Genomic DNA, 17607 nt, shown 5'->3' on the forward strand with positions numbered 1-17607 from the left:
ATCTTTGACATGATGGTTAAAATATATCTGGCTGTACTTACATTCATTTATACGGCTGTACTGTAAATCTGGCACCAAAGAGGTCCATGGCTCAAATCCAGGCAGCCATTATCTTCTGTTTGCCAAACTAACCGACACTGGGCTGACAAAAACACAAGGGCTAATGCAAGAATGAGTCAGAAGACAGACTATTGACAGGCAGCCCTGTAGCCAAATGTACTTAGTTTTATTATTCAAGGGAACAAACTTTACAGAACATTTTTTGAACCATTTCTGTCCGTGGTGTGTGTCTCTTTGTTTATCTCCATGGTGATAACACACTGTCTCTACTTCTGTCTTTATATAATTAAACTGAGCAAAGACAGACAGCAATCCAAAGCACAACAGTGCACATTTAATGGTCTTTCACTTCATCTGAATTTGTAATCATTCTATGTACAAACTCCATCTGTCGAGACACTGTTCATATTTTAGTTTTAAGGCTACACACACATTGCACTTTACATTGATATTATGTGACCAGTTGTAACCCTTTATCTTGAGAAACAAACATATATATGTACGCAATAGGGTTCATGAACATCCTTTCTGTGTTCTTATCCCAATGAAGACATTATTTGTTCTTCTAACTCTCTTAACTGCACACACTTTCCACCTACTAAATGCCACCCTTTCATGAGGAGGTGATAATTGTGTTTGGTTTTTTATAGGCATAATCAACACCCCTAAACCCCATTTACGGCTACCTGTTCTGCTTGGTTTGTGGGCCTAATACATAGAGAATAATTTTATCAATGAGTAAAAACAACAACTTTCAAACTGCACAGCATGTTAAAACCAAACAAGTGAGCAGTGACTACAGAGCTGTAATGAGATCTGAACACATTTGAAACTATTATAGTATCAAATCATGCCTTAAAAACAAGTTAAATCTTAATGTACACCCACTTGTATTCATATTCTACAATGCCCTGAGTTCAGAACAAATCTGGCAATCATCAATGGCAGCGGTGACTAGAGAATGTAATTGAGTGGTCTTGCCGACATTGGAGCATCGTTGATCTTTGACATGATGGTTAAAATATATCTGGCTGTACTTACATTCATTTATACGGCTGTACTGTAAATCTGGCACCAAAGAGGTCCATGGCTCAAATCCAGGCAGCCATTATCTTCTGTTTGCCAAACTAACCGACACTGGGCTGACAAAAACACAAGGGCTAATGCAAGAATGAGTCAGAAGACAGACTATTGACAGGCAGCCCTGTAGCCAAATGTACTTAGTTTTATTATTCAAGGGAACAAACTTTACAGAAACATTTTTTGAACCATTTCTGTCCGTGGTGTGTGTCTCTTTGTTTATCTCCATGGTGATAACACACTGTCTCTACTTCTGTCTTTATATAATTAAACTGAGCAAATACAGACAGCAATCCAAAGCACAACAGTGCACATTTAATGGTCTTTCACTTCATCTGAATTTGTAATCATTCTATGTACAAACTCCATCTGTCGAGACACTGTTCATATTTTAGTTTTAAGGCTACACACACATTGCACTTTACATTGATATTATGTGACCAGTTGTAACCCTTTATCTTGAGAACAAACATATATATGTACGCAATAGGGTTCATGAACATCCTTTCTGTGTTCTTATCCCAATGAAGACATTATTTGTTCTTCTAACTCTCTTAACTGCACACACTTTCCACCTACTAAATGCCACCCTTTCATGAGGAGGTGATAATTGTGTTTGGTTTTTTATAGGCATAATCAACACCCCTAAACCCCATTTACGGCTACCTGTTCTGCTTGGTTTGTGGGCCTAATACATAGAGAATAATTTTATCAATGAGTAAAAACAACAACTTTCAAACTGCACAGCATGTTAAAAACCAAACAAAGTGAGCAGTGACTACAGAGCTGTAATGAGATCTGAACACATTTGAAACTATTATAGTATCAAATCATGCCTTAAAAACAAGTTAAATCTTAATGTACACCCACTTGTATTCATATTCTACAATGCCCTGAGTTCAGAACAAATCTGGCGATCATCAATGGCAGCGGTGACTAGAGAATGTAATTGAGTGGTCTTGCCGACATTGGAGCATCGTTGATCTTTGACATGATGGTTAAAATATATCTGGCTGTACTTACATTCATTTATACGGCTGTACTGTAAATCTGGCACCAAAGAGGTCCATGGCTCAAATCCAGGCAGCCATTATCTTCTGTTTGCCAAACTAACCGACACTGGGCTGACAAAAACACAAGGGCTAATGCAAGAATGAGTCAGAAGACAGACTATTGGTCAAACCAGCTACAGCCAGGAGGCACAGTGAATGCTGACTGTGGAGTAAAATCAACTGCACCCAATTCTAGTTGATCCCAAGGGATGGAATTTAAAATATGACTTGAAGAATGAAGAACAGATCATGACTTTACGTTGTTTTAATATTTTCTATCTCTTTTCCCGCAGCAACCAAACAGTGCTTCACCAGTTCTGCTGTCCCGCCCCCGAGGCCCATGAGGGGGAGACCTCTACTGCCTGTGTCCCCAGGTAAGACCTCCGCATCCTTTAAACACCTGCACAAATATTAAGTTGTTTACTTATATTATTATTTATTATTTATTTCCTTTTGAACAGTTTAATTTGTATTGTTTGTACATTGTAATTGCAGCCACTTGCCATGCATCCTGTTAGTAGCGGTGCGGCCGTAGTTCCTTTAGGCAACACAACTACCCCAGCAGAGGTTTCTGTACCTTGAAGTGGTTGTAAATGCTTCAGGTCACTTTCAGGGACAATCTGAATTCCTAACCTCCATGATCATTATAAGCCAATAAGAGGGAGACTGTTATATCAGCTTGGGTTTTGGGTCCGGTTGAGGCTGTGGGATTGTTTCCTGAGTGATTATGAGACCGTTATTTCCACAGAGGTGTCAGATAAAGATAAATAAACTCAGCTGTAATATCCAAATCAATCACTTCCAGATCCCATTTCCTGGACAATGGTCAAGTCCTTGGTGAGTTATTGGAGTAATATTACATTGAGTTTAGTCAGCAAAGCAAGGCGATTATGTTGTTATCTCTTTATGTCAGATTGCCACATGACAGTGATGGAGCTGATGCTGGCCAATTGGAAATCAAACTGTGTACACTTGCATATGATTTCCAAGAAATAAGCTCCTGTAATACATCTAATATGCCTTTGTACCACATCTTTGTGAGTGTAAACATCTAGAGTTGAATTGGAAGTTCGTCAGGTATTAAAAGATTAGATTGGCAAGAACAAAAATAAATAATAATCGCCTTTGATAAGGTAGAAGCAGAATTGACCACACACAATTGTGTTTGCCTCCTGCTTGTATTTAATAATGGACCACCAGAGTTTCACTAATAATTATGGCATTCATCAGGCAGCAGTAGCAATTAAGCAACCCGTCCAATAATGGGTTTTTTTTTTTGTCGACCGCTACTCACGCATTGTATGAGCCTTTCAGAAAATAGCAGATTGGCGAACACATATTGATAGCAAATCATAGACCCTGCGGTGCTGGAAAGAATAAGTGGCAGAGCAAGAAGCAAACAAAATCACAATTTAAACCCCTCAGAGGGCTGTGCTGTGTCAGCCACATGGATAGACTGAAGGACACATACATGTCGGGTTGAATGGAGAGCAGAGAACTCTTTTTATTTGCTTTGTTTGCTTTTACCAGATCATTTCTCCGGTGTTGACTGACTCAAAACCCAAGTCTCTTACAGTATTTGTTGTCACAAAAGTCCCTTAATGCCTCTATGTAATACATTCATAGACAGTGGTAGAAGTTGAACAGGAGATACTCACATAAAGTCAAAGATGGAGGGGAAATTGAAAAACCAAAAGTCGTGAATCGATGGTCGTTCAGCAGCTTGCTCGATAAAAGCTGTTTGGTGCTGTTGTGCTTTGTGATTGCTTTGGGCATAGGGACCATTAGCTAAAGGTACAAACAAAGTTCACAACAGAAGGGCTTTGCTAACTCACCGTTCTCTGAAGCGAACCACTTCAAAGCAGGACTCTCTGGGGCCGAGACAGAAAGCAGCTTGTGGTTTTGTCTTTTTCGTTCTTGTTGTTCTTGTTGCGTCTTATCTCTTTTTGAAAGCCGTCGTTGATTTCCGTATTTCCGCATTGTTGTCAGTGATTTGTTGGTCATTTACTCACGTGGCATCACCACATCACATCACAGCGACACAGCTCCACATGGCACCCACACCTCATCGCATCCATCATCATTCATGGTCACTTCATTCGGGCTTGTCTCTCCACTGTGCTCACGTTAAGTTTGAAAGAGTCATGTATGAGTATTACCATGTAACAAAAGTGTAACTATGCAATGTAAAAAAATACCATAATGCATTGGTGTGTGTACTGTAGGGTCTTTCCCATGATGGAACCTGGTGAGCCTCCTTGTTGACACATGTAATGCATCTGTGTTCATGTGAAAAAAAACTGTTATCTTATCATGTTGCATGCTTTGGCTTGGCAGTGATCAGAACATAGCTCCCTGTCTTTCTGTGTGTGTGTGTGTGTGTGTGTGTGTGTGTGTGTGTGTGTGTGTGTGTGTGTGTGTGTGTGTGTGTGTGTGTGTGTGTGTGTGTGTGTGTGTGTGTGTGTGTGTGTGTGTGTGTGCCAGTGTGTCACTACTGTACACACAGCCTACATTAGATTACACACACCACAACAGCAGTGAAATCCATAGATTAACATAATCAATTTTAGGCTTTTTTGATTTTCCTCTTCAATCTCATATATCTGTATATGAATGGATAGAGAAAATGTCTGAGTTACAAGAATTCAAAGATTGTCAGACTTATATTGGGGGATAATAATACGCCCATGTTTCTGTAAATGCACGACTAAAGTTTCCACAATGTTTTGGAGGAAGTGAGCAGAAAGTAGAATGCTGTGGCCTGCAACATGAGCACTGTTGTATTAGTAGTTTACAGTTCGTTTAGAAATTGGAATGGTTTAAAGTTTGCCGAATTAGCTATTAGCCGTTCTTGTTTGCAATGTTACATTACATTACATTGCATTTAGCTGACGCTTTTATCCAAAGCGACTTACAATAAGTGCGTTCGACCAGGAAGATACAAACTTCAAGAAAACAGAATCATATAAGTACATCAGGTTTCATAGAGCCAAAACATTTCAATTGCTACTCAACTGGCTTTAGATAAGCCAGTCCATGTTCACATGGATGTATAGACAACTGTCGCTGGATTACTTTGAACACATTACAAATGTAATAAAACTCAGGCAAGTTATTGAGGTTTGGGTTAGGGTTACGGCCCGTCCACACTACAGCGTCGACAGCGTCGACAGCGTCGATAGCTTCAATCTGCCCATTCACTTTGAATGGGGTGACGTCACGTTGCCGCTTTTTTTCGCCGAACTGAATTGTGGGTAGCATAGCGGTCCGTCTCCGCCGTCTCCGGCGTAGCCAGCGCCAGCCAATCAAATCCCGTTTCGGAAAATCTGACAGATCAAGCCGTAGCCAATCAAACCGCGTCTAAGCTGGGAGAGATATCCCGCCGTTCATTTCTATATTTCAAAAAAAGATGGAGGAGAAACTATTTATCGCCGTAGCAAATCACCCGGTTTTGTATGACCAGACCCTCTTCACCTACCGGGATACAAACCGGAGGAACCAGACATGGAGGGAGGTGGCAGAGACAGTGGGTGAAACTGGTAGGTTTTCGCCTGTTTGGGGAGTTTATATATATATTGCTCCCATAAAATCCCCGGGGGTTTTTGCTTTGTATGTCGGGGGCGGGAGATTCATGTGATTGGTTGTTGGTCGCGTTGCTTGAATAAAATCCCCAAGCTTCAGACACGCCCAGCTCCAAGCTTTTTTTGAAGCTGTAGTGTGGACGCTCCGTTAGGGTTAGTTATATAAAGCGACTATTTTCTATGATTTCCAAGTGGTTTTATGGACATACATTCGCAATGGAAATCGGTCATCAGAAAGTCAAATCAACTCTAAATCAAGAAATGTGTATATGTATTGCAAGTATCTTGGTTTAACTAAGTTATAGCAATTTTGGACGCAAACTGCTGCAATTAAACTTTGCTAACACCCTACACGTAATTATTTTTCCTATCAAAGCGAGTGTATTCTGTCATCCTGAATGATTGAGGGGATCCGACCGCCAACAAACAAGGCCTGATTACCATATACAAAGGACAACTCATCGCCTCTTTGTGCACGGCCTCCACTTCAGGATGTAATGAAACCTTATTTCCCACGCTGAACCTGACAGACAAAGTGCAATCATTGATATTTCATTTGCGCCGCTCTTTCTGCTGAGAGTAATTCAAGCCTCTGAGTCACAGGGGTCAGCTCAGAAAAGGGCACCTGCCTGAGCCTCTACAAGAACTCATTGTAGTAAATTGAAGCAATGCTTGCTCTTGATTTGTACCTGTCCGCTCTGTGGAGCTTTATCTGATCAGTTAGGAAGCGTGAAACGACAGCTCACCCTCAGAATCACAATCAGAATCCCTTCTTTGCCCAAGTAAGATAACTAAGAATGCATACGTTATTAATAATACAAAAACACAAGTAGGACAAAAACAAATAGCAGATAAATGCATCATGGTAAAACAAGTTGCATGTATATGTATATATATATCTGCGTTTTTGAACAACATATCAAATTAAAGAGGTAGCCAGATTGTAGATACATTGGAATAAATAATAAAGCGTGAATTGCACGAGGGTATATTGCAGTTTTATATTTATAGGTAGGGTTATTGCACATCAGTGGTGTTACAATCTAACACGGTGTATGTAGGGCAGAACAAAGTTGGATGTTTTGAACTGAGAGGGTTTTGAGGACTCCACTGTCACATTTAATAAGGACCCTACGGAGGTCGGAAACTCACCCTGGTAGTCTGGTCACTCTTGCAAGTCTTTAAGGAGGCACCATAGGGATTAGGGACTATAGGGGGTTGAATTCAGGGTCACCAAGTCAGATATATAATCATTCATGGAAGGAGCTGATGGTGGGGATGGCCACTGCCTTTCAATTACGACTGTGAGCTATCTCCTGCTGCAGCGTGCTAACACTGCACACTGGAGTTGTTCCTCTTACAGCTCCATAGGGACCTCTGGTTATACTTTCTGCTTTGCAGCGAAACTGAGAACTGCTGCGGTGGACACGCAGGGACCAGAAACCTAATAAAGGGAAGGAAAGCATTATTAGAGTATTCTAGCATGGAGAATGGTACAGCAGTATAACTATAAACAAGGACACTCAAGCTGCAGGAAGATGTTACCTTCAAAATAGCTGCTGTGTGTTTTGTGTATTTTCAAGAGTCCACTTTTAAACCAAACTGAAGCTAACTGTGTACATAGAAAGGCTCATACTCATTCATAAATTGTCTGAATCTGACAGTCAGAGCTTCCGAGGATGAGGAAAACATCCCAAGAAACAGTATCTGTTTGCACTTGATACAACTTATGTTGCACAAATTGATGTTCACAGTTGGATGCCACAGTTTGAAGTTTACTCAAGGGTTTGGGATCACATCCAAATCATTTTACCAAGTGTTGAAGTGAAACTGCCTCCATGAACTCCCACTTTTAAATGGAGATAGCTGCAGTGTTGCTTTATCAACAGTGTGTATGTGTGTGTGTGTGTGTGTGTGTGTGTGTGTGTGTGTGTGTGTGTGTGTGTGTGTGTGTGTGTGTGTAAACAAGTACAAGTATCAGTCTGAACAGAGTGAGCACTGGGTATAATACCTCAGTCACAGAGACATGAGGATGCATTTCCTTACACCAGTGAAATGTACAGATCGAAACTGCTGTTGTAATTCTAACTTTCTAAATGATTTAATTTCCGGCAAGGTATCAAGTATCCAACTGTAACTGAACAGTTTCCCTTAAAACCATTTCCCTTTTAACAAACATAATGTATATATAAGACCACATTCCTGGAATATCATCCAAGAAACACAATGTCTTGAATAACAATGTCTTTAATCAAAGACTTTGTCCCGTGAGTGCCAATATGCATTTGAATGCATCACAATTAGCATAAAAACCACTCTGCTGAGTTCTCAAACTTGTAGTTTTAAATTTAGCTGAACTGTTTTAGCAGAGAAGGACTGACACAGTATGCGTTTTCTTGCTTCAACAGTAGTACTTTAAAGGGTTGTTGTAAGTACAAATCTGCCCTCCTGAGTCCTGACTGAATCATCCTTTTAGTGGTGAAGCTGATTGGATAGTAAACACTGGTTAGGTCTCAGAGATAAATATAAACTGACCGGTCAGGCTTTGGCAGGTGACAGCCCATATTTTTGGCATGTTGCTTCAGCCTGCCGGCGATTCAGCTGCCAAACGGACTCTTTCCCAGCAGCTCGCTGTGTGCACAGAAACACTGACATCTTGTTCACCATCTAAAACTCTTTTTAAGTGAGACCTCCTTCTGTGCTCCTGACAGACGACTTGCACACACATACAGTACACACACCAACACCTTAATGAGGTATTTTATGCTAATTAGCTAGCACAATCTGCCATAATGATTTACCTTGTCAGAAAGGAAATCAGCTATCAAGTTCATGCTCTTCCTTTATTTTTTCTGGCAGAGAATCTAAATGAACACATGACAATCAAACAAATACATCCATAAAAGTGTATTTCTTGTGAAACCTTTCAACTAAAAGGTAAGGGTAAGATTTGTAGTTAAACTTCAGAATAAATTAGTAGTGATCTGCACTTTAAACCCTCAGTTTAATTAAAGTTTACAACCTTATCTTTTATGATAGGCTATAAAGTGTGTTAATAAAGTAGAGACAAGGCAGGATAACACTCTGCATCTGGTGAAGCATATGTCTTTAGAGAAATACAAAGAGAAGGACAACACATTCGGCTCATTGCCAGATCGGATTAAGGAGACTTGTTTCATAATTCTTGTTTGCACCTCGGAAAATGCATGGATATTATGCCCATGCCTTAAGTGTTGAAGACAGGGCTGACACCCTGAGAGATCGCAGTGGGGAGAATGATGGGGTTTCTGCAGGAAATTAATTCACCTTTGGTTTTGTGAGATTAATCAGCCGTGTCGTTTCACCAAGAAACCTTTTTACCTCAAATTTATCACTGGAATTTATACTAAACTGCACTAATTAAGAGGATTCATGCTGTGTGCCAAACGGAAAGGTGACTCGAGATGAAAAACGACGCAGCTGGAATTATTTCGTCACTTTGGCTAGCAACGAGACAAATAGGTTCAGTGTGAGCGGGGGGGGGGGGACACTACATGATCCATGATTCATTGGGGGCAGAGGAGGGACTGATAGAATGATCGATCTGTTCTGCTGGAGGGCATTCAGGGTCATGGTGGGAAAAGTGGGCCTGGAGCTTGTTTAAGTAATTCAGGACTTTGAGATGTGCCTCGACCACACACACACGCACGCACGCACGCACGCACGCACGCACGCACGCACGCACGCACGCACGCACGCACGCACGCACGCACGCACGCACGCACGCACGCACGCACGCACGCACGCACGCACGCACGCACGCACGCACACACACACACACACACACACACACACACACACACACACACACACACACACACACACGACACCCTGCAATAGTCTTACCGTGCATCCGCAAATTAAATTTCACACGTGTGGGATCCTCAATCACAGTTCGCCCAAATTTCCCTCACCTCTTCACCCCATAATCTAATATTTGTCCTCATCCCCCTCTGCCTGTGTCTCTCTCTCTCTCTGTTGCATGCTATCATGCTGCCTCAGCTGGAGAAAGTGACCTTGTCGGCTTGCTGTGCTGTTGTCATGGAAACAGAGGACACAGAGGGAAGATATGGCTTAGTAACCGTTGACTGTCTGTCAGGAGTTAGGCGTGTCTGAGGGAATTCAGCCATATTTGTTCTAGTCTGTTAAATCTCAGCACTAGTTTTATTTCCTTGTTTATACTGTTGTGATATTCCTATTGGCTCAAAGGGCTTGTCTCTTAGCTAATCAGAGCAGCACATATGTGTCAGTCTCCTAAGGGGTTCGTTCATTAAGATGTTGGTTTTTGTTCCAGCCTATTCCTCTTTAAACACATCCTCTGGGGTTCGAGTAGCTTAAAGTCTCCCGGAAATTGAAATCAGCACTCGGCAACATTGTGAATGAATGAAAGCGGCTTTCAAAGACAGTGAGTGCTCGGAGTAATTTTTAATTAGAGTGACGCTCCGACTAATTTATTTTAACCCTAAGGCATGATTTATGCACGACTTACAACAAAATAGTTATATCAAATCTGCTCGTGTTGAATGCATGATCATAGACTTCATTCAATGTTTTTGATGCATGTAATTGTTGATTAGGCAGACATACGGCACGTGAAGAAGACCACCTACTTCAGACACTGCTCTGCCGCATTCCTGCACAGCGTCACGTGGCGAGCATCAAGCGTTCAGATCTGAGAGCAGCTCCTCCTCTTCTCTCTCCGCGCTGCAGCTTATCTCAGCATTGCGAGCTGAGGATTTTATTACAGAGGAGATTTTATAAAAGCACAACATTTTGAAGACTTTGCTGCAGCATCTCTTGTGTCTCCCAGAATCAGTGGTCTTTTAAGTTCCTCTGTATAAATGTCAGGGCCTGGTGCTTAGATCTGCTTTGACACTCACAAACTGCTTTTAAAGACAGATTCAAAACTGAGGATAGCAGAATAGCATTTTGCACAGGGACACTGCAATGCTTCAAAGTTAGTTTGCTAGTCATAAGAGGTACTGAGAAAACTGTTGTTTAGTGACCGAGCTACAACGTGGGGTTTGGATATTTTCCAAGTAGGAAGGGTCTAACAAAAAACGAAATGTCAACGAGTTGCATTTTGGTAAATGGGGAAGCCTAAACCCTATGATTGAAAAAATATATACTCTTTCCTCTTACTGCTAATATATTTCACACTTTCTTCTTTAAAAAAGAAGTTAGTATTCAGATTTGTTGGGATTTCTGGTCCCTTTTTCCCAACACTGGTTTTGACCATTTTAGAGATGTGTTGTCTCTTGAGGCCCAGCTGCTGCCATAACACCTTCTACAATAAGCTGAAGAAAGTAAGGATAAAATCATAAATACAGCACAACTGATTTTCTGCTGAGACAGGCTGGGAAAAAAACATAAACTGCCTAATGCATGCAGTTCCGCCGAGTCTTTTGGGGATTTCTGATCATTTTTTATTCTTTACTGCACCGTGTTAACAATAGTTTCGGTCTCACTTGTCTCTGGAGCCAGAGCTACTGACATAACATCGGAAACACTGCAGTCATAACCGTTCAGCAGTAGCAGAGTTACAGCCAGAAATAAAACAATAAATGCACTTTTTCAGTAATGTTCTCCATTTCTCAGATAAAATGAAGCGTTCGTTAAGAATGATATCCTGATAATGGCTTCATTTTTCTAAGCCTTTAAATGTTGCTGATGGCTCAGATGAATAGCTACAAACTGCTCTTTTGATTACAGATAATAACCTTTTTTAGCACAGTGTGAAATATATAGGCTCATTGACCTAACCTCTTTCTCTATATCTCAGTCACACACACACCTGCAAGGCAAGCACATATACACACATTGCGCCAAGGTAGTATAATGCTCTCCCTCTCCCCTCCATTGTTCCTTTCTCTGGCTTTCTTTAATGGTCTGCCATCTTATTAGTCTTCATCATCTCTGTTGTCTCAGAATACCCATAGTCCCACTCTGCGGCCGGTCAATAGCTCAACTCCTGCCTGAATGCGCTGCAATAAAATGTCCCCTGTGTGTGTAGGGGAATGTTTGTGTATGCAAGGCAGAGTGTGAGCCAAAAAGAAAATATATCCTGAGATGACTGCGATTCAGATCTTTGCGTATCTAAATGGCCTGCAGCTCTGGGCAAAATACCCCCCCACTGGACAGCAGGGGCTGCTAAAGAGAAACAGAAATCATGGTCACAAATATTTGTTTGTCCACATGCTGGCTGCACATTTTGTCCTGACCTTCCTGCTTTTGGCCGTCAGCCCGAATTTTCATCCTCTGTCCTTCCACCTAGTCACTGTCAAGAAGTCAATGACTGCAGTTTCACCCACATCATGTCAGCCAGAGCCAAGCACAATTTATTTTGGAGAGAAATCTAAAGCCGAATGCCCCTAAAGCCGGCAGCTGGTGCCCTCAGAGGTAGTGGCGGGGTCAGACTGTGAGCTGTAAATCTTCTATGGGTTCAAACGGAGGCAGGAATTAACAATCTGTTTCTTCTGCAGCGCATGGCGGGAAACTGAAGAGGCACTCAGAGCTTGAAAATGTGATGCTCTGGCTGACCTTTAAATACAAATTATGCACATCTCTGTCATGTTGGAAACACTTTACACTGGAGTGCTGTTATCTTTTTCTGAAGGGGTTCCAATCAGTTCATTGTTTAGCGTAGTTTGTAAGTACTCTCACCCCCCTCCATTTGCTTAATTTTTCTTTTAAATACTGAACCTGGAGCACAACAAAAGATATGTCTCACCACACAAACACACTTGCAATGATACTCTGGATAACTTTTATGATATCTTTTAAGCAAATCCCTATTGAGGATGCTTTTATCCTTTAAAAAGCTGCGGGTTGTTTTGATTTTTTACCTCACTTTCTGGGTCAGCGTCAACCTTCTGAATGATAGTGTGTGAGTTTAATGTCCAAACATCTAATACAGTAAACAGAGGAGGGAGGCACCAATTGGAAGTGACATTAGCTTCTAAGCTAATGCCTTGTTTTTACTGCACCTCTCGTTGACTTTACTGACAACAGACACTGATCGGACTCTTTTACGTTTCAAGTATTATTTAATATTGAGTAGTTTTATTGGGTTGTTGTTTTCATAATGTTTAAATATATATAATCATAAGAGTGTAAATTCTGACCTTTGACATGAACTAATAAATCATTATAATTAGGGCCGGTGTTGCAGTATAACGTGAGTCATGACAACTGGCGACATTCTATTATTTTCGTCATAGGAATCCGGGGCGTGTACATTGAGGACCCATTGTTGATTCACCATGTCGATCGCCTCGTTTGTCCTTTACGTTCATCTTTTGCTATATCTGCCTTCCTAAGATCACTTTGATGCACATTCAGTACTCGTATGTGAGGTTGTGGGTGAGAGGTGGATATCGTGACGCTTACAGGGAGGTATCGAACATTACAAAGTAGGTGACTGTGTGGATGCCTGTTCAAAATATTGCAAACTTGAATAAATCATTTAAATTATATAAATGTGTCCGACTTTCATTTGTACATCGTTCTTAATGTGATGTATAGTAGCTCTGATAGCTGTCCATACCTTCAGACAGCCTAAAAGTAAAACACAAGTCGTTTATTCACAGCCCGAACGCTCATCAACATGACTGGATCACTCATGACAAGTTGTGATCAGCTTCGATTAAATTGTGATATAAATGCTGTAGCTATTCTCCAGGGAGCACGTTTTTTTAATGAAATACCTGTATCCCTCTCATCACAACAAGACTCTACACTGTGCAGGAAAAACAATTACATACATGAAAATAACCTTGATGCATGGGAATGAATCACACAAACTATCTTCCGTGGCTATACTGATGTCACAGTAACGGTCAACCACAGAAACGTAAGTCCTGCGGGGCACAAGTTGAATACATATAAAACATTTGTACATCGTTCTTAATGTGATGTATAGTAGCTTTGATAGCTGTCCATACCTTCAGACAGCCTAAAAGTAAAACACAAGTTGTTTATTCACAGCCCGAAAGCAGCATCGAGATAACTGGATCATCTGCAGTGTTGGGCAAGTTACTTCCAAAATGTAATACAGTACATTACTTATTACTGTCTTTTTTAAGTAATAGGCTACGTTACATTACAATATTACTGTCTCTGAAATTTAATGACTTACACTACTTTTATATTAACCTACTTTTGATCACAAATACATGGATCCTGAGATTGAAGCTCAAGCCGGTGACCAGTGAGATTGTTCTAACAATTTCCAATAAATGTTATTCTGAAACATAACTATCACTGTTGTCTTTCCATATAAATGAAGCCAAAAATATGTCAAGCTGGCGCTTAGCCCTCCAGAAAGTGCATGGTTGCAACTTAGACAGTTAAGCATTTTATATCAGTGGGTCCTCATGGTGCAACACGGAAGGCAGACAGAATTGCTTAGACACAGGTGTCACATGAACTTTAAATGTTCTGGAAAGTTCCTTATACAGCTTTAGCCTTTTTTAAGTCCCTAAGTGACACACACTGAACAGTCTGGTGGGTTTATGGTCCTTGTCATTTGCTTTTGTGTTCCCATAACAACATGTCCAAGATGTCCATGTGCCAGGCTAACACATGTGACAGAACTATCTACATTTGGAAAGGTTTTTTGTTGCTAAAGTTAACATTCAAGCCATTTAAGAATAAAAATGCTTACATGACATGTCATTTGTTAAACATTAAGCTGTCTTCAGCTCTTTTCTGATTCTGATTACATATAACCTGTTGTAGAAACATTTATTGATGAAATTGATATGAAACAAATGCCATAAATATTGATGTGACACTTATGTCACATCGGGACATTAACCCTAAACATTCACAGTAAACCCGGAGTGACATATATGCACAATTACAAATATGATTATGATCTGCTCAGTTAATTTAGCTGATTCAATTATATTTAGTTAACATATTCTTTATTATTCAATTCAAGTATGTTCAAACAAATGTAAACCAAAAAATCATCCTCATTAATGAAGTTATAAATAAGAGTTACTTTACCATTAAAGCCCAATGTGACACATATGTCACATTTCAGATATTTGACACTAGGGGGGGGTTACTTGTCAGAAATGTGTTCTCGGTGGTCTATTTAGTCTAAATGACGTTCCCCTTAATTTCCCCAAAAGTATAAATGGGTCCGGGTTCTTATGGGTTAAACGTATAGGCTTAAGGCATAATAGAACTACTGTATTATATGTATTCAACTTGTGCCCCGCTGGACTTACTTTTCTGTGGTTGACCGTTACTGTGACATCAGTATAGCCACGGAAGATAGTTTGTGTGATTCATTCCCATGCATCAAGGTTATTTTCATGTATGTAATTGTTTTTCCTGCACAGTGTAGAGTCTTGTTGTGATGAGAGGGATACAGGTATTTCATTAAAAAAACGTGTTCCCTGGAGAATAGCTACAGCATTGATATCACAATTTAATCGGAGCTGATCACAACTTGTCATGAGTGATCCAGTCATGTTGATGAGCGGTCGTGCTGTGAATAAACAACTTGTGTTTTACTTTTAGGCTGTCTGAAGGTATGGACAGCTATCAGAGCTACTATACATCACATTAAGAACGATGTACAAATGAAAGTCGGACACAAATATATAATTTAAATGATTTATTCAAATTTGCAATATTTTGAACAGGCATCCACACAGTCACCTACTTTGTAATGTTCGATACCTCCCTGTAAGCGTCACGATATCCACCTCTCACCCACAACCTCACATACGAGTACTGAATGTGCATCAAAGTGATCTTAGGAAGGCAGATATAGCAAAAGATGAACGTAAAGGACAAACGAGGCGATCGACATGGTGAATCAACAATGGGTCCTCAATGTACACGCCCCGGATTCCTATGACGAAAATAATAGAATGTCGCCAGTTGTCATGACTCACGTTATACTGCAACACCGGGACTTTAACGCGTTAATTAAGATTAATTAATTACACAAAAATTAACGCGTTAAAAAAATTAACGCATTTTAATCGCACTTATTTTTGCACCGCGGAACGTTTCTCACTGGATGAGTTTCAGGCATACCGATTATACTGGAGCACCAACTAACGTTCATGACTTCAGACAACAACAAACCACAGTGAACAACAGTGGGAAATGTTGTTTTAAAAAACGGACGGATGGAAGCGTCGATAAGAGCACGGTTGTGTGCAAATTATGCAAAAAGGAATTCGCATATCACCGCAGCACATCAAGCCTCAAGTATCACCTCAATGCAAAAACATATAGCAGCTAACGTGGAAGCTAGCGTGGACGTTAGCCTCTTTTATCGCGTTCACACCAAAAAGAGCCGGTACTAAAATTAGTTCATCAGAACCTTTTTACCCCCACGAAAGTCCCTGCTAGAGAGCAGCGACTTTCGTACGGCTCTCTTGTGAGAAAAGAGCTATATTTCTGATTGGCTGGGCAGATTGCAAACCACGCCCCGTAAAACTCGCAAAAAGTTTTGTGAAGCCGCCATTTTATTATCCTCGCATTAGCATTATTAGCATTAGCCCAGCGCAGAAACGCAGAGAGACTAATTTATGGCAACACAAAATAAAACATGGGAGCGGTGGAGATGAGGAGGTGTCGGCGTTCTGGCGATTTACTCGGAAGGCTGCTGGGACTCCCAGCAGCTTCTACTGAAGCCAGTCCCCAACTCCGGGGACTTTGGGCGGCAGTATACGCCGTGAAGTGGTTTGCGGCCTGCCAGTAAACCCAAAGCAGAAGAAGAAGAAGTGACGTCAGCGGCTTCATTTGCCTAATCCTCCCCCAGGTTCAAAGAGTTCTCATGAACTAAATTCTCATGAACCTTTGTGGGAAAAGTACTGCGGTGTGAATGCGCCTAATGGTATACTAAAATCCATGTGAAAAAAATTGCTTCTCACTGTTCTTAGGTCAAATATTTATATGTGATTAAAAATGCGATTAATTTCGATTAATTAATTACAAAGCCTCTAATTAATTAGATTCATTTTTTTAATCGAGTCCCGGCCCTAATTATAATACAATAGATCTGACAGGGCCATAATGGAAAATGAGATACTTTCAGTTTTAGTTCTTGAAGTATGTTTTGAATACAATTTTTAATTCAGGACTTTTACTCATAACTGAGTATTTTTACACGGTAGTATTGCTGCTTTTACTTAATTAAAACATCGGAGTACTTCTTACACCTCTGGAATTTACAGAAATGTTTTGGGAAATGTGCTGCATGTATCCTTTACTGCTGCATCATCTCCCCGTCACGCACACACTGACACAGGTAGTGATCTAACGGGTACAGGTTGTTCCTGTGAAGGGACATTAGGTGTCCCGGCCGTGGGTGACTGTCAGGTTCAGTGTTCATCACAGAGGAGAGTCCTTGTCCTGACAGCCCGCAGACAGCCTCACCACGGTAGATCAGAAGGAAATTAGTAGAGAGGAGGAGGCGGAGAAGGATGCGAAAAACTGCTGACAAGGCGACCTGCTGTCGCCTCGCTCGCTTTAATGAGAGATGAGGAATGACAAGGAGGCGAGTGAGGGGGAGTGAAGGGAGAGAGGTTTAGATTGGAGAGAGAGATTTAATGATGTGGATCTAGTTAAAAGATGTTCCTCAAGTATATATTTTTCTGTTTCCATTATGTGTATTTGTTACGTCCCCAGCTCGCTTATGGTAAAAGGGAAGCAACACGAGACCAGGTGTTCTTGGTAAGAGGTTGATTTTAATAATAAACTCAAATAAAGATGATATAACCGAAAATACAGGCTCTTAAAACCAGCTATCTGTTCAAAATATT

The 17607-nt window shown here is 40.8% G+C and overlaps 1 protein-coding gene across 1 annotated transcript in view; it reads left to right on the forward strand.

Moving 5' to 3' along the window:
• Positions 1 to 17607, forward strand: part of LOC117547952 (IQ motif and SEC7 domain-containing protein 3-like) — a 115077-nt gene that overhangs the window by 19976 nt on the left and 77494 nt on the right. The window contains 1 exon segment of the mRNA XM_034218874.1: positions 2486 to 2566. Within this exon segment, the coding sequence (XP_034074765.1) occupies positions 2486 to 2566 (81 nt within the window).

This window comes from Gymnodraco acuticeps, unplaced genomic scaffold (assembly GCF_902827175.1).
Source record: "Gymnodraco acuticeps unplaced genomic scaffold, fGymAcu1.1, whole genome shotgun sequence".
NCBI lineage: Eukaryota > Metazoa > Chordata > Actinopteri > Perciformes > Bathydraconidae > Gymnodraco > Gymnodraco acuticeps.